The sequence below is a fragment of the Apteryx rowi genome, unplaced genomic scaffold (genome assembly GCF_003343035.1).
Source record: "Apteryx rowi isolate R43461 unplaced genomic scaffold, aptRow1 scaffold_86, whole genome shotgun sequence".
Classification (NCBI taxonomy): domain Eukaryota; kingdom Metazoa; phylum Chordata; class Aves; order Apterygiformes; family Apterygidae; genus Apteryx; species Apteryx rowi.
In genome coordinates this window covers 545,584-556,913 of record NW_020451160.1, presented here as the reverse complement: position 1 = coordinate 556,913, position 11,330 = coordinate 545,584, and the positions used below count along the sequence as shown (strand labels likewise).

The following is an 11,330-nucleotide window of genomic DNA, read 5'->3' as shown; positions in this document are numbered from 1 at the left end:
TTTAAAAGGCAGGGAAACGGAGTCATTCCTTGAATCCAGTTCAGGGGCCTTTTCCATGAAAAAGCATAGTAGGAGACAGAACTGGTACAGAAACCCCAGGGATTCTCCAAATAAGACACTTGTAAATGGTAACTGAGGACACTCACACCATTTCAAGCAACTGACAGTGCATCTTACTAAGTTTCCACTTGTCAGGGAGGCACCGCAGCAGCCTACAAAGGTGCTTTACGCTGCCCTGTTGTACTCTGTGACTGAAGGAGGATAACGGGGTCAGTTCCTACTGCACAGCTGGTTCATGGTAACAGCACAGAGCACTGCAGTTTAATCACTTGCCCTTTTTGAGCACAGCAAATGAAAGTCATCCAGACTGGAGTACTTTCTACAGGTGCATCAAGTCCTAGAAAGACATAAAAATCCTAGCGGCTTAAGGTGTTCCCCCAAGGTTGCGAGCACTAAATTCCGGGCATGTTCACAGATGAATCTCTAAAATCCTCAGTCTGCAAGCATTAATTATATGTATAGCTGAGAACAGGAGTTGAGATTTTTAATTCAAATCTTTTTTTTTTTTCTATCATAAACTACAGCTTCAGTAAAGGGTTAAGGGCCCACAGAGATGATGGTCTGACTGCCACAACAATGTCAGTGAAACTGTGGTTCCACAAGCTGCTAGCAGATACCTTCTCAACAATCTTCTTGGCAAACTCCAAACGGTTGAGCTGCTGTTGGTTTTCTGCTGCCAGCTCCATGTAGAGCTTGGTTACATCATTTTCCTGAAAAAGAAACAGCTGTGAAGGCCTTGTCCCACTCACCCTGGCACAGTCCTGCTGGATGTGTCACACTCGCCCACCTCCCCTTTCACCCTAATGCACTTTGTGTACTGCATCATTCCAGGGATTAGTGTCATCACCTCTGACTTTTTAAGGAAACCAAGGCACAGAGAGTCTAAGGGCTTGTTTAGGAGATTCAGTCCCCTTTATCTGCATGCCAGTTGGATGCCTAATGGCCTGTGCAGTTCCYAGACTTCCAACCTCACCTTGGGCCACGCATCAGTGGTAGTTGGTGAATAGCCCAAGGTGATGCAGAAGTGGGATGTAACTGGAAAGAGCACACAGGAGAAGCTCTGGCTCAGTCCTGTCCCCAACACCTACTCATCTGTTCTATGCAGGTACATGGGAGCCAGTCTTTAATGCACTGCTAAAACAGGCTCCCAGATTTGGAGAAAGTGTGACAAAGCAAGTACAGCATTCAGCAGTAATGCTTGTAAGGGTGGAAAATGACCTGCTCTTTGCCATGCTACTGCAGGGATGAGTCAGTGGTTTGAGGGCCCTCTGAACCCACTCTGGGAAAAACGCTTGSGATTCTTTTGGATATAGAGCTGTTCCTACGCAAAGCCCTGTTTTATATTCAAATGCTAAGTCATACTCAAAACTCAAGAGAGATCTGGCAAAACAGCAACGATCTACACTGTTCTTGTTGATTCAAATGCAGAGAACCAGTAAATAAAAGGATTTGGAGGAGAACGTTAAATACACCTGCACCAAGTGATGCCTGTGCAACCCCACACACCTGCCCTGTAGCATTTATCTTCACACACAATAAGGTAAGGAGGCATCATCAGCAATCTCAGCCAAAGGTACAGGATACATCCCTAGTTGTGGATCTCATATGCTGTTTTACCCAGTGGTGTTAGACAAAGAGATCACTGATAACATTTGTCCTTGGGACTAGGCCCATCATCAGCTGTGGCCATGAGAGTGGATTAAGGCCTTGCAGAGAAAACAGGGCTGGGTAAGAGGTACACGACAGAGTTTCCATGAGTTTCCAGGCCTTCATCTTAGTGTTTTACCTGGGCCTGGATGCTTTCTTGTAAGGGGGTCACACGTAGTCTTTTGGCAGCAAAGTCTGTCAGGGCAGGGTCTAGAGAGGAACTATATTTGCCTGCTTGGAGTTCATAGTCCTGTTCAGAGCAGAAACAGAAGAATCAGTTGGGATCTCTTGGGCAAGACACTAGGGGAGTGTYGCGTGGGAGAACTCAACCATACATTCAGGGTTGACTGCACGTTCTGCGATAGTCTGACCACTGCATTCTTCTCGGGCTCCTTTCCTTGGATCTCCTCCACCAGCCTCTGCAGGAGAGGGACACAATGYTGAGAATGGGTAGAAACACAGAAGCACAGTAACACTCTTGCAAGCAAGGGCTGCAGTTTACCCTGGTAGCAGAGGGGAGGATGGGAACTAGGGGACATGTAGGAAGAGCCTCCCAGCCTACGCAGGACCTTGGCTGCACTYTCACTTGTACAAGGGACCTGCTCCCTGCCTCACTGATTTATCACACCAGAGATAAATACCAGCTGACACAGGCACCTCCACATCACATCATTTGAGCTAGTCAGCTTAAGATCTAATCATGGAGAGAAAGATGCAGGGCCCAAATGMAACATATCAGCCCCATATAGGTAGCTTGGGCACAGCCATCCAGGGTATGGATGTGTCCTCTCCATGGAGAGGATATCAACCTGGGATTGACTAGCACAGATGAGAACACCAGCACCGTGGATGAACACAGCTGGGCAAGATACGTCATCTGCATGCTGCAACCCACTGTCTCCTTTTTCTMATTCATGCACTGTGGCAGGGGCACACAACCAGGAGCTGGTTGGTGCTACTTAGCATATTGTTCACAAAAAAATTCCCCTCATCCCTGTAATGTTTCAGGTTGTGATGCTTGCCCTGGAACGCACCTTCTGTGCCTGCAGCTTGTAACTGATCTGGCTTGGCCCATCCGTGGTCTTGRCTTGGTGCTTGGGTAGGTTGTTCATCCAGAACATCAGGTTCTCATTGGAGTTTTGGAACTGCTGGTAGGTGAGGTTGATATTTCTGAGGGTCTTCTCTCTGCACAGCATGAAGGGGAACAGGAAGATTCAGGGGAAAAGATTCATGCGTGAGTTTCTAAAAAGACACTATGGTGAATGTTACCACTGCAAACACGAGGATAACAAAAACAAGGGGGTGACAACTGGCCATCAAGTGGGAAGCACACCTCTGTGTTCATCAGGTTTGTTATTGCAGCATGAACACAACTCAGGAGATGAGAGATTTAAAAGGAAAAGGCAGGCAATCACCAGCATTGCCCATGAGCACTGGGGTTTCCCAGAGTAGGGTAGCTGGGTCAGGCAGGGGCCAGGAGTCAGCCACTTAACACTGCTCTCCTGCAGCTGTTTGGCAGCTCAGACAAAGGCTGTGCCAGGCATAGGAAGGTGGGGACTGCACACCACTGCCCAGGCCTGGTCCCCAGTACAACAGCAGGGATGTTTGGATCTTGGCCCTGTGATGAAGAGCCTCCTCTCAGGGCTCTGACTCTAAAGCTAGTCCACGTTAGCTAAGAGGAAGTTATGACTCTGGAAGTGTAGAAGACCTCGCAGTTCCTCACCGCTGATCCAGCTGGTCTGCAACAGCGTGGTAGCGATCATTGAGAAGCTGCACCTCCCGCTTCTGCCGGGGCAAGTCAGGGCAATACTCCTGGAAGTTGTTCTGCACAGCGCTGCAGCTATGCTCAGCATCCTTGAGACCCCGGTTCAGCTTCAGCACACAGTTTTCTTGGGCCACCAGGTCCCGCTTCATCTTCTGCAGAGGAGCAAGACACCTCCAGAGTCACTAGTCAATACACCCAACCAGAAACACCCTCCTTAGKACTGTCCTTAACCACGCAGCAGTCAAACTCTCCGAGATGGATATGCGACRTGGAAGATGTAGTGTGGTGTGGAAGAGAGATGGAGCAGTGAGACTTATTCAGTAAAGAAGGTGGGAAGCAAGGTGGGTTGGATGGTGCATGGAGCAGAAGGGAAGAGACAAGGAGGTTTTGGGAAAGGCTAAAAGGGTCACTGTGAGTCAAGGCAGGAGCTGCTGATGGGGCAGGGAGATTGGGAGCAAGAGACAGAGGAGGGATGGGTGTGGGGCAGAGCAACAGTGAATGCACAGGAGGAAAAGAGCAGGCAGTTGGCTTAGATGTTAGGGGGTTCATAGCCTATTTTAGGGACCCTAAAAGTTGTTTGGGAGAGACAGACTTTTGCTAGCTAGTGAATGCAGGATAGCCTGCAACACAAAGGCAGAGCCTTCAAGGAACAAGTCAATGTCCTTGGAAAGGCATCATCCCTGGTGTCTTGGAGCGCTCAGACAAGCAAAGTCCAGCTCCCTCATCCATTGCTACCTGAACTCAGAGATCTCTCATCCCTAATGAAGAACCTGATGCTCCCCTACCTGCAGGTCATTGGCCCGATCCTGAAGGGCATTGGGGGAGGCAGGAATGATGCTATCCTGAGCCAGCTTGGCCTCAAACGTGCTGATGATCTTGTCTGTGTTCTCAATCTGAGTCTCCAGGTTCAGGGCAGCCTTGGCCCTGAGGAAGAGAAGATGGCAGGACAAGGTTAGCTACAGAAGACCCCATTCTTTCCCTTTTCTCTCTGATTCTGCATGTCTAGACTTATTTAACATCAGGGGCTCCTGCAGCATGGCAGAGAACAAGCAGTATGCACCCACAATGCAGCTATGCTGCTCAGAGTCAGATGTGTTGCGCTCCAACACACACAGCATTGCTCAGACTTAGCACACATGTCCAGTATGGTTGTCTTTCTCCAGCGGGGGGATCTGAGCATGGATTACAAACAGGAACTCCTTCAGAAATATCTTTGATGATGAATGGAAAGTTTCCAACCTGCCCTGGRCTAGATGGACCTCAGCTGATGCCTGTATAGCCTGACCCAATGCATATGCTCTTGTGCTGACACCTCTCTGCAAGGTCTTCCTTTCCTCATCCCCAGCAGACCCTGCCGTCGCCACTCACTTCTCGCTGTACAGGCTGGAGAGCACCTTGACATCATTGTATTTGTTCCTGAGGGCATTCAATGTGACAGGAAGCTGGGAGGCTGAAGTGCTGGTGGGTTTCTTGGAAAGGTAGGTCTCACATTCCTTCTGCAAGGCATCCTTGGTAGCTCCCAGGTTCTCAAGTTTCTTTGTTGTTTCCTGGCACATCAGATGGGAGCAGAGTCACCAAACACAGCCACAGCAGTGCTGTTATGGAAATGTGTCTCCCCCAGGGTGGATTTAGCTGTGGGGCAAAGGGTGCGGTAGTCCTTTTATAAGGTGTGGGCCCTACAGGCACAGCCCCATCCAGACTGTGACTGTCTGGCAACGGCAAGGTGTAGGGACGATATCAGAATGAACAGAGATGAAGAAACCTACCTGCTTGAGTGCATCCTTCTGCCAGGGCTGGGTAAATACCCATAGATGAAGATGTAATGAGCTGAACTACTATGGACCCAGACTTTATCTCAGAGAAAAGGAGGGGGCCTYCAGGGCACTATCTTTTTTCCTGAGCCCTTCACACCTACCAGACTTTACTCCCCATCAGGTGAGCCAATTCCCTCTATCCCGTGTCTTTCATGCTATAGACTTGAGGGTGAAGGGGGAGAGCATCCCCATGTCAAGGTTGAGGGGTCCCCAAGACTAGCACCTGGTCCACAGCTCTGAAAAGGACAGACCACCTTGCTGAAGAGCTGAGCCAAGGGAACGGCTTGCATTTTTCCAGGCTCTGGTCCCACTTCAAGGACTCAAGCCAGCCTGAAACCCCTGCAACTGCAGCAAGATTTTCCCCTTCGTAGCACCAGCTGTTATGTCCCATGTAAATCCTATGTCAGTTCTGTTCTGGGCCAAGGACATGGCACTACCAAACTCATCCTACCCTTGAGATGTCCTAAGAAGCACCCACCTGCTGCTGTTTGATCCTCCTGGCAAGGTCATCTGCAGGATCACTGTAGTTCACTGGAGACCTCACTCGGTTCAAGACCTCTTTTTCTACCTGGACTAGGTCCTTGCCAACACAATCCAGGCTGCTGAGAAGCTGGTCAGCTTGGGGGTCATCCTGGGCTATGGGGGGACTTCTAGGTAGAGCTGCAGTGAGACACAGCTTAGGTAAGTCCCATTTCTCATTTGCCATCCCAGTCTTGGTATATGGCCTTCTCCCCCGAGATCTTGCATATATGGTCCCTAAAGCTCCAGCTCCCTCTCATGACAGCCTTGCTGCAAAGCTCTGCTCCTTGTGCATCAGGTGGGGTCAAAGCACATATAGGCTGATCTTGAGTATGGGGTTTTGATGCAACTGTAAATGTGAACTGTAAATGTGACTGTAAAACAGTTAGCATTTCTAACCCACAGAGTATCAGGCATACATGTGGGCCTACTCATTGCAAAGGCTTAGGAAAATTGTTTTAGCTCTGGCCCTGCTGGCCAGAGTTCATGTCCAAAGAAGGGGCAAAGACCGTCATGTGGTGCCATGCAAACACACCCCTGCTCAGCTTCACTGGGAACTTATGATCCACAGCTGTGGGAATTATACAGCTCACTAGGGGCTGGTATTTAGCCACTGCTGCCTCCCTGTTCTACAACCCCCAGCTAAAGAAGAGGATGAACTGTGAGGGACCCAGATCCCAAAGGAGGGTTAATTAAAGCCTCTGGGTAGGCACATCCCCCTGCATCCCAAGATACTCTGCAACTGTTGATGGAGAGGGAGGTCAATCTCAGAGGTCTCAGAAAGGCAGCAAAGAGTTTAAGTGAATTGCCCAAGATCACCCAAGTGAGTCCTTGGCAGCACCCAAAACTGGGTTCTCTCTGCTGCCCTTTTCAGTAGGGCACAAGGCATTCTCACACCAACCTGCAGGTACCTCTGCCTGCCTGGGTGGGTGCTCTCCTTACAGCCAGGTCTAGGAGCTTTGCTGACAGCATGCAACAGTCAGCTCAAAGGAGGTGCATGGGCTTGCTATGGAGTGGGTGTGATTAACAAGCTGACATACCCTGTTGGCTGGGTTGAACTGGCTCCTTGTGGCTGTGCCTCAGGGTGTTCTGAACTGCCGCTCGCTTCTGCTTCRCAGTGTTCAATTCCCCTTCCAGCCTGTGAGTGAAGAGGAGTAGCATCAGCCAGCAGGACAGGAAACCTGTTGCACTGAGCAAGCCCCAACAGAGCCTGGCCCAGGAGCAGCTTCATGCCTCTGCTGGGGAAGGTGTCCCCAAACACAGCGGTAGCCTGAGAGCTCGCAGCCTTTTGTAACTCAGAAATTTCCCTTAAGAAAGGGGAGAGCAGCAAGAACACCTGACTGGTGCTAGCAGCTAATTCCTTCCAACGGAGCCAGTGTTTCCCAACTCTTGCCAGAAGCTAACAAAGCTAGAAAGGTAGTTCACATCACTGCAGCACTTARCAACTTAGCAGAAGGCAGGTCCAACTGGCTGCTGCTGTGACTGCTGTCCTGGAACTGCCAGGTTTCCTTTGCCAGGATGATTCCCTCCCTAATGAAACTAGARCTGGGAACAGGAGGAGCTAGAAGGACCAAAATCTCTGGGCTGGTAGAAGGCTGATGGAACCAAGAGTCACTCCTGGACGGACCTTTGAAGGATCGGGGCTAGCTCATATATCCCTGCTATGGACTACTTCAACTAAACTCTGTGCTCTAAAAATAGCAAGTCATAGTCTTGCCTAGCCRTCATGAGACGAGGAATGTCCCAGTGCAGGGCCCAGGCTCCCCAAGCCCCTAGGTAGCTTCACACAGAGGGACTGAATGGTGGAACATGCTGGGAAATAGGACAGACAAATGTTTCATCTGCAGGAAGGGAAGAAAACACTGGGAAGTGAAACAAGCTGTCAGATGTGGCCCGAAAAGGACAAGAAGAGTTTCTGGGCAATACCTGCAGAGCTGTTGTCTAGGAGGATGCTAAATTTTTTCTYTTCTGTTTTAAAAAGTGCATGAAATTTATAGGTCCAAAGGATTCAGTAATCTGGGACATGTGGAGAGGGGTTATGTACTCAGGAAGAGTGATGCAATGAAATAATCATGCCCATGTGACCTAGGAACCAAACTCCTGTCACGGGCATGCCCAGTTACTGCTGAATCTGATCTGTGGGCCTTATCACAGCACATAAGCAGCACTGCTTTATCGAAGCACCTAAGGACATGATTGAGATGGTAATGTCAGCTTGCTGCATTACCACCCCAWGCTGTGGGAACCACAGAAGCTGAGCAAACACACAGCGAACTTCCATAGTGGTTCAAAAAACACAGTTTCCAACTGGGGCAGCCTGAGAACAGATATCAGAGCTCAGCTGGCAGGAGATAATTCTGGCCTGTTTGGCAAGTCCCAAGCCCCAAACTGATTCTGAAATGGATTTAGTCAAACCTATGCAAGTCCCATGTTTAGGTAAAAAGATCAAGCCTGACTGCYAGAAAACTCTTTGACTGCAAGGTCTGTGCAGCGTGCAGTGCTGTCGAGGAATGGCAGGAAACTGGACAAGATAACCGGAAACAATCCCTCTTCAGCAGGGAGACRAGATGGTACTGGATGTTTGGTGCTAGACCATTTAGTACTGGGCAGCCAAGAGGTCTGTTTCAACTCTCTGCAACTTACGGGAGTCAGGCTGCCTATGACCGAAGAGCAAGTTTGAATGTCTCCGTGAGCCAGGCRCTCCACTGCAGACTCACCTATTGACCTTATCCATGGACTCAGGGTCTGGTGGGGGGATGGAGAAGCATGCAGCAGGTGCCTCCTGGACCACACCAGTGCTGCTCTGCACCACCCACATCTCCGGGTTGCTGTTATCCTTCAGAGTGTACTTGTCGCCTCTGGCCAGCTGCACCTGAAACAAAGACRTAAAACCCAGTGAGAGTCTTGGCTTTCCAATGCTGGGCCAGTTCCACTCCTTATCACTAGCAAGGCTCCYGCTGGATAAGAAGGGGACTCCCAGGGGGCTGACAGAGTCAGGCTYTTAGGATTTGGCAGGGAATTGAGGCTTTTGTAGGTCTACAGGTGCTTTGGTTCTACCATGGAAACCATCACCTGCCAGAGACTAGTGAGGTGTCTGTCTCCACCCTGGGAAGCCATGAAACTCCCAGGAGAGCTGTCATCTCCCACCCTTTGACTTGGGGATGTTTTGCACTGGATTCCTCCCACCCTGGAGCAAAAAATGACTAGATCAATCAAAGAAGAATCCGATTGCCCGCCTCTCCTGAGGGTAACCACTGGTCGGGTCCTCACATCTCCAGCATCCCAGTCACACAGGGTATCCAAGGTGAGGGGCTGGGAGGGACGCATCCTGCGCAGTTTCAGTGGGCTGATCTCTTTGCTCCTTCTCTTCAGGTCAGTGATGCTCTTCTCTGCCTGCTTTACCACCTTCTCCTCATTCTAGACAAAGCAGGGAAGACAGTTGTTGTGACCAGGTTTGGATGAGAAGGAACAGAGTGTCACCAACAGTTCACACTGTTGTGAGTATGCTGGAGGCAGTTGTCCATCCTTAGGTGGTCATTGCTAGGGTGGAGCCAGGAATTTCTCTGTTCTTTATCCCTTCACATCCTCTTCTCCCCCTCTTCATTTTCTACATGCTCCTCTGTTTCATTTACTCACAGCAGATCTGCCCTTGAAGGAACAGCCTGCCTGAGTTAACCTTGGGTGATCCTCACTGACATATTAAATCTCCTGGAGAAGTTTCTCTTTTCAGAAGAGGAGCAGGGACCAGTCAAGAGGCAGCTCCATTTCAAAATCATAAGGTACCAAGACCCAGGCACTTCCTGGGAGTGAAATGCATTACATGTATGAGAAGATACTATACTGAATGTGTCCCTTCCCTTTCTCCCCGGAAAACAGTCCTTTCCTGTCTGCATCTCACCCCTGAGGTCAGATTTCTTTATTCCCTCCCTTGCTCTTGGCTCATGAGAAAGCACTGAGAAGACAGGAAGRCCCTTCCCCAATGCTTGCATGCCAGCAGCTCTTGCTCTCTGCAGACCCTCTAATCCAAGGGCCTCATGTTTAGGAAAACACACTACTCCTCCCTGTAGCGTGCTGCTGCTTTACTCTGATGGTGACCTGGGGCCTGGCTGTGTGTTACTGATAGAGACCAGTGCCTTTCCAGAGGTCACTGCCCCACAGTGTGAGGAGCATGGCCTTTCTGGGGCTACAGGGACTCAGCTAGGGTTGTCTCTCTCATCCAGAGCACAGAATTGCCATGGGCTTTCTGCTCCCTAGCACAAAGCTGGGATGAGCTGTCCTGGGAGGGTTATTTGCCCACCTCATCTCCTTCCCAGTTCTTATTTACAGAGGGATGCAGTAATGTTTGGTTTGTGTCTGAGACATGAGACCTCCCTTAAGTCTAGTTAGTGCCACAGACCCTGAAGACCTCACCTCCAGCTGAAGCAGCAGATCTGACACCACCCCAGGGCTGTCTTTGTTGAATTTGCTGTATTTGGTGTCCAAATCGGAGTTCATCTTCTTCAGGGAGCGGCTCACAGCTTCAGCATCATCCTGAAACTAGACATGTGGGTAGGAAAACTGTCAGGGATGGGAGGACATTGCTATGTCTCCACCCCGGTGGGGGACTCAAGGCTCCCCCCACAGTATGCCTGGGGCTCACAAAACCCAGCAGGCCACCCTCAAAGCACACGCTTGCACAAGGACTCCCCAATGCCTTAGCCACAGGCATATTAATCCCAACCAACAGACACTTACCAGGTAACAACTAGGTAATAACCCTCAGTTATGCTTCTTCTCCAAGTCAGCACACTAACTGGTCCCAGCAGTGGGGTGGATTGGACAAGCTGGGACCCAGTCCTTCATTGCAGCACTAAAGGACTGTGTTCTGAGACTTGTTTCCTCAAGACATCCTTACCAGGTGCAAACAAAAGATCTCCCATCCTAATCCCTCTCTTGGCTGTGTTCCCAGGACCCAGGCTACCTTCTCCGGCCTGACCCTGCTACCCCATGGCCCATGTTCTCCCACCTGCTCTTTACCTTCTTATAGCTCTCTGCGCTTTTCAGGTGACTCTCCTGGCAAATGCAGAGATTCAGGAAATTCTGCCACTCATTCTTCAAGGCTTCTTGGTGAGCCTGTGGGGTGAAAAGAGCAAGTCTCAGCGGGATGTGGCTAGTCCTACCCCCCATCCCACACACACACACACACACACACACACACTGGTTTCCTCTCCACGGAAGTCCCAGAGGTCAGAGGAGAGGTAAAGATTGTTGTTGAGCAGTGGCAAAGCTGTTCCCAGGCGTTGCCTGATCCTGAACATGAGCAAGGACACCTGCTCCGCAGTGACCTGGCTCATACAGAGCAGCCATCATTTCTCAAGGGGTTTTAGCTCCAGCTCCAGTGCAGTGGGTGGCTGTGAGTCCACCTCTGCTTGCTACTGAGTCTGCAGGGTTGGAAATACAACCCTGGTGGTCGGGAGTTGGTTTCACCTGGGAGAATTCATGCCATATGTGGAGTTTCACAGCAGCATCAACATGGCTGCGTCAGC

General features: G+C 50.2%; 1 protein-coding gene across 7 annotated transcripts in view; it reads right to left on the bottom strand.

Moving 5' to 3' along the window:
* The window catches only part of EVPL (envoplakin), a 36,052-nt gene that overhangs the window by 3,843 nt on the left and 20,879 nt on the right, over positions 1-11,330 (bottom strand). For 6 of the 7 annotated variants that reach the window (XM_026090369.1, XM_026090368.1, XM_026090371.1 and 3 more), the window contains 13 exons: positions 10,822-10,917; positions 10,216-10,341; positions 9,076-9,222; positions 8,523-8,677; positions 6,846-6,943; positions 5,765-5,946; positions 4,841-5,019; positions 4,258-4,396; positions 3,431-3,624; positions 2,742-2,892; positions 2,043-2,126; positions 1,847-1,957; positions 678-770 (listed from right to left, as the gene is read on the bottom strand). In XM_026090369.1, the coding sequence (XP_025946154.1) occupies positions 678-770; positions 1,847-1,957; positions 2,043-2,126; positions 2,742-2,892; positions 3,431-3,624; positions 4,258-4,396; positions 4,841-5,019; positions 5,765-5,946; positions 6,846-6,943; positions 8,523-8,677; positions 9,076-9,222; positions 10,216-10,341; positions 10,822-10,917 (1,755 nt within the window). Of the gene's footprint in view, positions 1-677; positions 771-1,846; positions 1,958-2,042; positions 2,127-2,741; positions 2,893-3,430; positions 3,625-4,257; positions 4,397-4,840; positions 5,020-5,764; positions 5,947-6,845; positions 6,944-8,522; positions 8,678-8,877; positions 8,993-9,075; positions 9,223-10,215; positions 10,342-10,821; positions 10,918-11,330 lie in introns of those variants that run through there. The other variant, XM_026090374.1, reaches the window with a different exon arrangement.